General features: G+C 40.3%; 1 protein-coding gene across 3 annotated transcripts in view; it reads left to right on the top strand.

Moving 5' to 3' along the window:
- EMCN (endomucin) overlaps nt 1-12673 on the top strand; it is a 128360-nt gene that overhangs the window by 73837 nt on the left and 41850 nt on the right. For all 3 annotated transcript variants that reach the window (XM_055587809.1, XM_055587808.1, XM_055587810.1), the window contains one exon: nt 2582-2620. In XM_055587809.1, the coding sequence (XP_055443784.1) occupies nt 2582-2620 (39 nt within the window). The remainder of the gene's footprint in view (nt 1-2581; nt 2621-12673) is intronic.

Here is a 12673-nt window from a genome sequence, read left to right as displayed (position 1 = left end):
TTCAAACCCAATGTCCATCGACTTGGTGATGCCATCCAGCCACCTCATCCTCTGTCGTCCCCTTCTCCTCCTGCTCCCAATCCCTCCCAGCATCAGAGTCTTTTCCAATGAGTCAACTCTTTGCATGAGATGGCCGAAGTATTGGAGTCTCAGCTTCAGCATCATTCCCTCCAAAGAGCACCCAGGACCAATCTCCTTTAGAATGGACTGGTTGGATCTACCTGCAGTCCAAGGGACTCTCAAGAGTCTTCCATACTTTGGTTCAAAAAAGTGAAAGGGGAGGTGTGTTTGAGGACACAAGTCAAGAGTTAGGAATGGATAAAGAAGTGCGGTGTATAGATACAATGGAATATTGCATGCGTGCTAAGTCACTTCAGTCGTGTCCAACTCTTTGTGACCCTGTGAACTGTAGCCTGCCAGGATCCTCTGTCCATCAGATTCTTTAGGCAAGAATATTGGGGTGGGCTGTCATGCCCTCCTCCAGGGGATCTTTCTGACCCAGGGATCAAACACATGTCTTTCATGTTTCCTGCATTGGCAGATAGATTTTTCCCACTAGTGCCACCACATTCAGTTCAGTTCAGTTCAGTTGCTCAGTCGTGTCCGACTCTTTGCAACCCCATGAATCACAGCACGCCAGGCCTCCCTGTCCATCACCAACTCCCAGAGTTCACCCAGACTCACATCCATCGAGTCAGTGATGCCATCCAGCCATCTCATCCTCTGTCGTCCCCTTCTCCTCCTGCCCCCAGTCCCTCCCAGCATCAGAGTCTTTTCCAATGAGTCAACTCTTCACAACAGGTGGCCAAAGTACTGGAGTTTCAGCTTTAGCATCATTCATTCCAAAGAAATCCTAGGGCTGATCTCCTTCAGAATGGACTGGTTGGATCTCCTTGCAGTCCAAGGGACTCTCAAGAGTCTTCTCCAACACCACAGTTCAAAAGCATCAATTCTTCGGCGCTCAGCCTTCTTCACAGTCCAACTCTCACATCCATGCATGACCACAGGAAAAACCATAGCCTTGACTAGATGGACCTTTGTTAGCAAAGTAATGTCTCTGCTTTTGAATATGCTATCTAGGTTGGACATAACTTTCCTTCACAGACATAAAAATGAATGAAATAATGCCACTTGCAGCAACATTGATAGACCTAGAATATATCATGCTAAGTGGAGTCGGACAGAGAAAGACACATGATACTGCTTATATGTGGAATCTAAAACAAAAAGCTACAAATGAACTTATTTACAAAATAGGAATAGACCCCCAGACATAGAAAACAAAGCTGCGGTTACCAAAAAAGGGGAGAAGGGGGAGATAAATTAGGAGTCTGGAATTAAGATATATACACTATTGTATATAAAATAGATAATAATGAGATTTACTGTATAGCACAGGGACTTATGGGCTTCCCTGGTGGCTCAACAGTAAAGACTCCACCTGCAATTCAGGAGCTACAGGAGACACGGGTTTGATCTCTGGCTCAGGAAGATCCCCTCGAGGAGGGCATGGCAACCCACTCCAGTATCTTGCCTGGGAAATCCCATGAACAGAGGAGCTTGACAGGCTACAGTCCATGGGGTTGCAAAGAGCTGGACACGACTGAAGCAACTTAGCACTCAATATTTTGTAATAACCTACAAGGCAAAAATCTGAAAAACAGTATATTTAGATATAAAACTGAATCACTGTGCTGTATACCTGCAACTAACACAGCATTTTATATCAACTCTACTTCAGTTTAAAAAAAAAAGGGGGTTCTGTTTTGGGCATGTAAAATTTAACATGCTGTTAAGACAGGTGAAGATACAAAGGAAGCAAGTGGAGGTTTGGATTCACCATCATTATTGGGCTTCTATTTATCTCAAATATTTCTATATTTTTTCATGTGGAAAATCTTGACTCGTGGTGCAAACACTCAAGTTTCTTGAAATGATATTTGCTTATAATTCTCTCAAGCGATTTTACTTGTAGAAAGCTCTACTGAGCTCTATTCCCTTTACAGGAATTTCTTAAGTTTCAAAGGTATCTGTCTGAACCATCCTAAATCTTCCTCAGATCAAGAGATGTGCAATATCTTAGTAGGAGTATGACATATGGCAGTGCCACTCATGAAGCACCCACTGAAGTTTCTGTAGTCTTCTGGATTCTCTTGGCATATTCAAGAAGTGGGGTTGTACCAGATGCCCCAAAGGAGGATGCAGCGAACTTTGGATCACAGGCCAAATCCAAGCCCCAGTCTATTTTTGTAATTAAAATTTAATGAGAATATTGCCGTACCTATTCTTTAGATATTACATATGGCTGTATTCACACTACAATAGCAAAAGCTGAATAGTTAGTAGAGACTTATGGCCCACAAAGCTTAAATACTATCTGTCCCTTTAAGAAAGAGTTGACTGACCCCTGCTCCGAAGTTTCTTTTATTCAGGAAGCCTCATTATTTGGTGACTTGAGGAAAGTAAATCAGAAATGAACTAAAATCTCTATGCAACTACCACCTGAAACAATTGTGAGAGTAGATATTTGATATTCAACGTTTAATTTTAGCAATTTTCTTTCTTTTTTTTTTCTCTAAAGCTGAGACTCAGAGTTCAATCAAAGCAACAGAAACACCAGGTAAGTTCATTTTCTTTTCTCTGAGGATATTCCTGAGTAAAATCCCAAGAAGAAGACAAAGTAGATCAATCAGTTAGAGGACTGGTTGAAATAGTATAAAAGAAAATATTACATGGCAACTAAAATAGTTAGGAAACCTTGTGTTAAAAAAAATGCAGACAAGGAGAATATGCAACAGTGTGTCTGAGTGCTCTGGGCTTGGGTTAGCGGAACCAGCTCTGGGAAATGCATAAAGCTTGTGGAATTTTCCTCTCCCCACAACCTACTGTTCCTGGTCTGTTTGTGCGGTCAGCTTGCCCTCTCCCAGAAGTATAGGGTGTGCTTTTGCTGTCGTCTCTACTTTCTAACAAAGCCTGGTCCTGGCATCCAAAGAGATGATGTTATAAACCACAGTTAACAGTCTAAAATGCTATCACTTTGAGAAGCACTCATGCTTTGCCATCCTTAGTTTTAAGCTGAAAAAATTTTGGATGATGGAGCAACGGAAATTGGAGAAGATTATTGGCAGAGGAAAATGGTCATGTTGAATCTTCATACTGTTTCGAAATTGTAATTATTTGGAGATTTTTATTTTCATAACTCCCATCTGGTACATGTATAAGTGACATATCTCTTAGGTTATCAATATTAACCACCTTTGCTATATACTAAATGAGAAATATGTGAAATAAACCTAGGAGATCACAAAACTTGTTTGTTTTTTTTTTTTGGACCAGAGAAAGATTTACTGCAGAGCTGAGCAAGGAGAACAGGTGGCTAGGAAATACAGAGATCATGTAACTTTTTTTAAAAAATGGAAAAATAAAGCCATGAAAATTATGAGTGACTCTAATATTTTCACAGCAAATGTCCTAAATAGTCATCATGGTCTACCATCAAGAATTAGAAATGGAAGTTATATGCTTTTAAATTTAAATTATTTATCTTCTATATAATATATCAAATAATAAAGGAAGTTATTTTTATATTGTTAACTCTATTTCACCTCATCACTGTATTTTTTATCCTTTATTTCCATCTACACAGTCTAGAAATGCATTGGAAAAAGCCTTGGGAAAAACAAAACATAAAAATAGTGCATCCAGGCAAAGAGGGCAGCTTTGCGTTGGCTGATGCTTTACACTGTTCTGGAGAAATCCTGTCCCCTGTTTCATGGATTGGTTATCAAGGAGGAGTTACAGATGGAGGAGAATCGGGAGGCTGCCAAAATTGTCAGCTCTTTTTAAGGAGAGACCAAAGCATCTTTTATTTTGTTTAAAAGATAGTATTTACAAAATTCCAGCTTTAACTACAATTGATTTTTACATGTAATGAAAAGCACATTTAGATTTTAATTTTGAATTATAGAAACTAATTCTCCTAAAATAGATAATAGACAAACCATTGATTTGAACAGTGGTTTAGAAAGAAATATGGCCGATTCTATCAACTGCAAGAAAGGTCAGTCTTAAATTTCAGATATATGGTAGGGCTAAAGCCTAAATCCAGGTTCACTCAAAAAAAATTAACAAATATCCCCCATCTTCCTTAAAATAATTAGTATTTTTCTTTTAGGTAATGTTGAGGTAAATGTTTAGGTAATGTTGACAGACTGTGGTCCACTGGAGAAGGGAATGGCAAACCACTTCAGTATTCTTGCCTTGAGAACCCCATGAACAGTATGAAAAGGCAAAATGATAGGATACTGAAAGAGGAACTCCCCAGGTCAGTAGGTGCCCAATATGCTACTGGAGATCAGTGGAGAAATAACTCCAGAAAGAATGAAGGGATGGAGCCAAAGCAAAAACAATACCCAGCTGTGGATGTGACTGGTGATAGAAGCAAGGTCCGATGCTGTAAAGAGCAATATTGCATAGGAACCAGGAATGTCAGGTCCATGAATCAAGGCAAATTGGAAGTGGTCAAACAAGAGATGGCAAGAGTGAATGTCGGCATTCTAGGAATCAGCAAACTAAAATGGACTGGAAGGGGAGAATTTAACTCAGATGACCATTATATCTACTACTGCGGGCAGGAATCCCTCAGAAGAAATGGAGTAGCCATCATGGTCAACAAAAGAGTCCAAAATGCAGTACTTGGATGCAATCTCAAAAACGACAGAATGATCTCTGTTCGTTTCCAAGGCAAACCATTCGATATCACAGTAATCCAAGTCTATGCCCCAACCAGTAACGCTGAAGAAGCTGCAGTTGAACGGTTCTATGAAGACCTACAAGACCTTTTAGAACTAACACCCAAAAAAGATGTCGTTTTCATTATAGGGGACTGGAATGCAAAAGTAGGCAGTCAAGAAACACCTGGAGTAACAGGCAAATTTGGCCTTGGAATACGGAATGAAGCAGGGCAAAGGATAATAGAGTCTTGCCAAGAAAATGCACTGGTCATAGCAAACACCCTCTTCCAACAAACACAAGAGAAGACTCTACACATGAACATCACCAGATGGTCAACACCAAAATCAGATTGATTATATTCTTTGCAGCCAAAGATGGAGAAGCTCTATACAGTCAGCAAAAATAAGACCAGGAGCTGACTGTGCCTCAGATCATGAACTCCTTATTGCCAAATTCAGACTTAAAATGAAGAAAGTAGGGAAAACCACTAGACCATTCAGGTATGACCTAAATAAAATCCCTTATGATTATACAGTAGAAGTGAGAAATGGATTTAAGGGCCTATATCTGATAGATAGAGTGCCTGATGAACTATAGACTGAGGTTCGTGACATTGTACAGGAGACAGGGATCAAGACCATCCCCATGGAAAAGAAATGCAAAAAAGCAAAATAGCTGTCTGGGGAGGCCTTACAAATGGCTGTGAAAAGAAGAGAAGTGAAAAGCAAAGGAGAAAAGGAAAGATATAAACATCTGAATGCAGAGTTCCAAAGAATAGCAAGAAGAGATAAGAAAGCCTTCCTCAGTGATCAATGCAAAGAAATAGAGGAAAACAACAGAATGGGAAAGACTAGAAATCTCTTCAAGAAAATCAGAGATACCAAGGGAACACTTCATGCAAAGATGGGCTCGATAAAGGACAGAAATAGTATGGACTTAACAGAAGCAGAAGATATTAAGAAGAGGTGGCAAGAATACACAGAAGAACTGTACAAAAAAGATCTTCACGACCCAGATAATCTCGATTGTGTGATCACTGACCTAGAGCCAGACATCCTGGAATGTGAAGTCAAGTGGGCCTTAGAAAGCATCACTATGAACAAAGCTAGTGGAGGTGATGGAATTCCAGTTGAGCTATTCCAAATCCTGAAAGATGATGCTGTGAAAGTGCTGCATTCAATATGCCAGCAATTTGGAAAACTCAGCAGTGGCCACAGGACTGGAAAAGGTCAGTTTTCATTCCAATCCCAAAGAAAGGCAATGCCAAAGAATGCTCCAACTACCGCACAATTGAACTCATCTCACATGCTAGTAAAGTAATGCTCAAAATTCTCCAAGCCAGGCTTCAGCAATATGTGAACCGTGAACTTCCTGATGTTCAAGCTGGTTTTAGAAAAGGCAGAGGAACCAGAGTTCAAATTGTCAACATCCGCTGGATCATGGAAAAAGCAAGAGAGTTCCAGAAAAACATCTATTTCTGCTTTACTGACTATGCCAAAGCCTTTGACTGTGTGGATCACAATAAACTGTGGAAAATTCTGAAAGAGATGGAAATCCCAGACCACCTGACCTGCCTCTTGAGAAATCTGAATGCAGGTCAGGAAGCAACAGTTAGAACTGGACATGGAACAACAGACTGGTTCCAAATAGGAAAAGGAGTGTGTCAAGGCTGTATATTGTCACCCTGCTTATTTACCTTATATGCAGAGTACATCATGAGAAACGCTGGGCTGGAAGAAGCACTATCTGGAATCAAGATTGCCAGGAGAAATATCAATCACCTCAGCTATGCAGATGACACCACCTTTATGGCAGAAAGTGAAGAAGAACTAAAAAGCCTCTTGATGAAAGTGAAAGTGGAGAGTGAAAAAGTGGGCTTAAAGCTCAACATTCAGAAAACAAAGATCATGGCATCTGGTCTCATAACTTCATGGGTAATAGATGGGGAAACAGTGGAAACAGTGGCTGACTTTATTTTTTGGGGCTCCAAAATCACTGCAGATCATGACTGCAGACATGAAATTAAAAGACACTTACTCCTTGGAAGAAAAGTTATAACCAACCTAGATAGCATATTGGAAAGCAGAGACATTACTTTGCTAAGAAAGGTCTGTCTAGTCAAGGCTATGGTTTTTCCAGTGGTCATGTATGGCTGTGAGAGTTGGACTGTGAAGAAGGCTGAGCACCGAAGAATTGATGTTTTTGAACTGTGGTGTTGGAGAAGACTTTTGAGAGTCCTTTGGACTGCAAGGAGATCCAACCAGTCCATTCTGAAGGAGATCAGCCCTGGGATTTCTTTGGAATGAATGATGCTAAAGCTGAAACTCCAGTACTTTGGCCACCTGATGCGAAGAGTTGACTCATTGGAAAAGACTCTGATGCTGGGAGGGATTGGGGGCAGGAGGAGAAGGGGACGACAGAGGATGAGATAGCTGGATGGCATCACCGACTCAATGGACGTGAGCCTGAGTGAACTCTGGGAGTTGGTGATGGACAGGGAGGCCTGGCGTGCTGTGATTCATGGGGTTGCAAAGAGTCGGACACGACTGAGTGACTGAACTGAACTGAACTCAACTGAATACACATTTAGTCTTTGACTAGAACATTCATAGCTCTCACATTTGATATTTTCTTTCATATAATGCATCTGGCTTCAATTTCCATGAAAAATTATGTTTTTACCACTCTCTTCAAAAATTATTGTTAAGGGTGTAGAAATTGGTAATTGTTTTATGTAGGATCTTTTTTTGGAATTCAGAATAAGGCAACTGTATATAAAATGTGAATTATAAGCAATTATATGTAGATATGGACTTCTCTGTTGGCTCACATGGTAAAGAATCTGCCTGCAAGGCAGTGGACCCAGGTTCAATGCCTGAGTTGGGAAGATTCCCTGGAGAAGGAAATGTATATCCATTCCAGTATTCTTACATGGAGAAATCCATGGACAGAGGAGCCTAGCAGGCTATAGTCAATGGGGTTGCAAAGAGTCAGACACAACTGAGCAACTAATACTTTCTTTTTCTTTTCTATATGTAGATATGACATTCAATTTTATATAATAAACATACAAGAAAGGTAGTCACAGTTAGATGGACATGATTGATCAAGGTCAGAAGACATGTCCATTCATTTCATTCAATAGAGCAAAGGTTGTATGAATGGACAGCTGTGTTTAGTAATGCTAAGCATGAAGAAGAATTCATACCCAATATCTAAAACATGTGGGAGAGTAAAATTTCAACTGCCCACTGTAACATACCTGGTAAGATTCCAAGTTTAGTATAATCCCCTGCTAAATATACAGAAGGATATATTCAACCAATCACTGCTAACCGAGGCATTCAATCTTTGTTCTGTTCCATCACATATAGCACTAGCTAAGATTTTGAGTGATACATGGAGCCTGCCATGAAGGGTTACTAAAGACTAGTCAATATAATAAATAACTATAATAACTCCAGCAGTCATATAGGTATAAAGTGATGTGTCAGTGATAAGCCTCAGATAACCTTATATTAGGATCAGAGGAGGGAAAGAATTTTTTTCCCCTTTATCTGTGGTAGCATACACTGGGTGAGATAAAAGCAGTTTAAGAAAGACGAGAAATGGTTTCATGAAAAAAGTGGTCTTCTAGCTCCCAGATTTTTGTGCCTACTTGATTTTTTAGCTCTGAGTTCAGAGCTAATGAGGATATTGAAAGACCCACTAAAAAGCGATGAAAGACTGTTTATTCCCTGGAGATATATGCAGACATTATGTGGCCATTACAACAATTTAAAGCAATGATAGAATTCACTTTTGTTTAGCCTTATCATTTTCCGACAGGCAGGCAGAGCTAATAACTTGTCCTTGAAAATTAACCTTTTGATTTCTTTGTAAGAGATCTCAGCTCAAAGAAAAATGGACCAATGTGCCTCAATATATTGGGAAAGGAATAAACCATTTGCCCATAATTTCCTGAAAATACAACTATATTTGTCCAGGTTTTCCAGAGAAGCAGAACAAAGAGAATATACATATATAAATATGTATTTATATAAACATATGGAAATCTCTAAAGAGATGTATTATAAAGAATTGGCTCAACGCATTACAGAGTCTGAGAAGTCTTGAGACCTCAGTTGGCAAACGAGGTCCAGAAGCAGGGAGAGTGCATGTGCAGTTCTAGGCCCAGTCCAAAGTGCTGAGACCAGAAGAGCAGATGCTGTAAGTTCCAGGCTGAAAGCTGGCAAGCTCAAGATCCAAGAGGAGACAATAGCTCAGTTCAAAGGCACGGAAACACTGATATCCCAGCTCAAGGCAATCAGGCAGAAAGAATTCCTTCTTACTCCGGGAAGCCTTTCGGTTTGCGTGTGTGCATGCTCAGTCATGTCCATCTCTTTGCGACCCCGTACAGGCCTCCAACTGATTGGATGAGAGCCACCCTAATGGAGGTAATATATTTCACTCATCTACTGATTTGAATATTAATCTCATCCAAAAACACATTTACAGGCACACCCAGAATAATGCTTGACCAATACCTGAGAGGCAAGTTCAATCCCTGGGTTGGGAAAAATCCCCTGGAGAAGGAAATGGCAACCTGCTCCAGTATTCTTGCCTGGGAAATTCCATGGACAGAAGAGCCTGTTGGGCTACAGTCCATGGGGTCACAAAGAGTCAGGTAAAACTTTGTGACTAAACAACCATATCAAATATCTGAGAACCCCATAGCCAAGTCAACACAAAAAATTAATCATCACAGCATTCTCATTGTGACCAGCACAGCTTGCGAAAAATCTTGTTGTACACATCTTTCATTTCTCAACTGTGTTTCAGGACCTCGGTTGTTTTTTAGACATTAACTTTTTTATGGAAAATCAGAAGCTAGTACAGACAACTGCCATCAAAACTGACTACTGGCCTTTGGAAAGGAGGATTCTCTGTCGTGGTTCATTCATCATGCTTGAATGAACAAGCACAGGCATTCTTATGCAATGCCTGGAGTTGGTTACTGGTAAATTCATATAATGTGAAACATGAACTATTTTATACAGAGGATTACTTACCTGAATATTCTAACTTTGAATGACAGAATCTTGATACTATTGTTCAGTTAGTAACAGTTCAGTTAGAATGTACTCAACAGTTCAGTTAGAATGTACTCAAACTAGAAATATAGCCATAGTAAATGATATCCTGAGTTGTTTTAGTTACTTGGAAATTCTATGATGTTTAAAAATTAGTTGTGAAAAAATAACTCAGTTATGGAATGAGAAATAGAAATTAGCTTAGGGCCTGGCATAAGCTTCCACTTGGGAAATTTATATGAACGTATAAATCTAGGTATGGCTAAGTGGTTTCTCCTCTGGTTCAAGGATCTGATAAGTCTCTGAGAAGTGCTCAACCCTGTTCTTGAGACTCTCTAGTCTACACTGAATGGTCATAAAAACTCACAATCTTGGACTTCCATGGTGGCGCAGTGAATAAGAACCCACCTGCCAAAGCAGGGGCACAGGTTTGATCCTTGGTCCTGGAGGATTCCACATACTATGAAGGAACTAAATCCCATATGCCACAACCACTGAGCCTGGGCTCTGGAGCCCATGAGCCGTGACTTCGGAAGCCTGCACCTAGAGCCTGTGCTCTGTAACAAGAGAAGCCACCTCTATCAGAAGCCTCTGCATCACAACAAAGATTATCCTCCTCTCACCACAACTAGAGAAAGTCTGAGAGCAGCAAGGAAAACCCAGAACAACTGAAAAACAAACTAACAAACAAAAACCTCAATCTCAACTGATTGGCTAGCCAGTACTCACTTTAAGAACCAACACTTTTCAACAATATTGCTAAGGATGTGAGCTCCTCCACTAAACTCTACAATGTGCTCTCTATTAATACATTAGGAAGAATTCTCTCTGTCTCCTTGTATGTTTCTGCAGAGTCTGGTCTGGCCACTGAAGAAAGAGAGGTTTAGTTTCTCTTGGTATAAAGAAACCTCTTGATTGGAGAATAAATTGAAATAGGTGATACTGCTGCTAAGTCGCTTCAGTCGTGTCCAACTCTGTGCGACCCCATAGATGGCAGCCCACCAGGCTCTGCCATCCTTGGGATTCTCCAGGCAAGAACACTGGAGTGGGTTGCCATTTCTTTCTCCAATGAATGAAAGTGAAAAGTGAAAGTGAAGTCGCTCAGTCATGTCTGACTCTTCACGACCCCATGGACTGCAGCATGCCAGGATTCCCTGTCCATCATCAACTCGCAGAGCTTGCTCAAACTCATGTCCATTGAGTCAGTGATGCCATCCAACCATCTCATCCTTTGTTGTCCCCTTCTCCTCCTGCCTTCAATTTTCCCCAGCATTAGAGTCTTTTAAAATGAGTCAGTTCTTCACATTAGGTGGCCAAATTATTGGAGTTTCAGCTTCAACATCAGTCCTTCCTTCCAGTGAATATTCAGGACTAATTTCCTTTAGGATGGACTGGTTGGATATCTTTGCAGTCTAAGGGACTCTCAAGAGTCTTCTCCAACAACCACAGTTCAAAAGCATCAATTCTTCCACGCTCATCTTTACAGTCCAACTCTCACATCCATACATCACTACTGGAAAAACCATAGCATGGACTAGATGAACTTTTTTTGGCAAAGTAATGTCTCTGCTTTATAATATGCTGTCTAGGCTGGTAATAGCTTTTCTTCCAAGGAGCAAGCATTTTTTAATTTCATGGCTTCAGTCATCATCTGCAGTGATTTTGGAGCCCCCAAAAATAAAGTCTGACACTGTTTCCATTGTTTCCCCATTTATTTGCCATGAAGTGATAGGACCAGATGCCATGATCTTCATTTTCTGAATGTTGAGCTTTAAGCCAACTTTTTCACTCTCCACTTTCACTTTCATGTAGATGCTCTTTAGTTCTTCATTTTCTGCCATAAGGGTGGTGTTACCTGTGTATCTGAGGTTATTGATATTTCTCCCGTCAATCTTGATTCTAGCTTGTACTTCATTTTGCATGATGTATTCTGCATATAAGTTAAATAAGCAGGGTGACAATATACAGCCTTGACATACTCCTTTTCCTATTTGGAACCAGTCTGTTGTTCCATGTCCAGTTCTAACCGTTGTTTTCTGACCTGCATACAGATTTCTCAAGAGGCAGGTCAGGCAGTCTGGTATTCCCATCTCTTGGAGAATTTTCCACAGTTTGTTGTGATCCACACAGTCAAAGGCTTTGGCATAGTCAATAAAGCAGAAGTTAATATTTTTCGGAACTCGGTTTTTTTAGTGATCCAACGGATGTTGGCAATTTGATCTCTGGTTCCTCTGCCTTTTCTAAAACCAGCTTGAACATCTGGAATTTCATGTTTCACGTACTGTTGAAGCCTGGCTCGAAAATTTTGAGCATTACTTTGCTAGCATGTGAAATGAGTGCAATTGTGCAGTTGTTTGAGCATTATTTGGCATTGCCTTTCTTTGGTACTGGAATGAAAACTGACCTTTTCCAGTCCTGTGGCCACTGCTGAGTTTTTCAAATTTGCTGGCATATTGAGTGCAGCATTTTACAGAATCATCTTTTAGGATTTGAAATAGCTCAACTGGAATTCCATCACCTCCACTAGCTTTGTTCATAGTGATGCTTTCTAAGGCCCACTTGACTTCACATTCCAGGATGTCTGGCTCTAGGTGAGTGATCACACCATCGTGATTATCTGGGTCATGAAGATCTTTTTTGTACAGTTCTTCTGTGTATTCTTGCCACCTGTTCTTAGTATCTTCTGCTTCTGTTAAGTCCATACCATTTCTGTCCTTTATCGAGCCCATCTTTGCATGAAATGTTCCCTTGGTATCTCTAATTTTCTTGAAGATATCTCTAGTCTTTCCCATTCTATTGTCTTCCTCTGTTTCTTTGCACTGATCACAGAGGAAGGCTTTCTTCTCTCTTCTTGCTATTCTTTGGAA

The sequence above is a fragment of the Bubalus kerabau genome, chromosome 7 (assembly GCF_029407905.1).
Source record: "Bubalus kerabau isolate K-KA32 ecotype Philippines breed swamp buffalo chromosome 7, PCC_UOA_SB_1v2, whole genome shotgun sequence".
NCBI lineage: Eukaryota > Metazoa > Chordata > Mammalia > Artiodactyla > Bovidae > Bubalus > Bubalus kerabau.
Note: the sequence above shows the minus strand (reverse complement) of the source record. Positions and strands in the feature narration are given on the sequence as shown.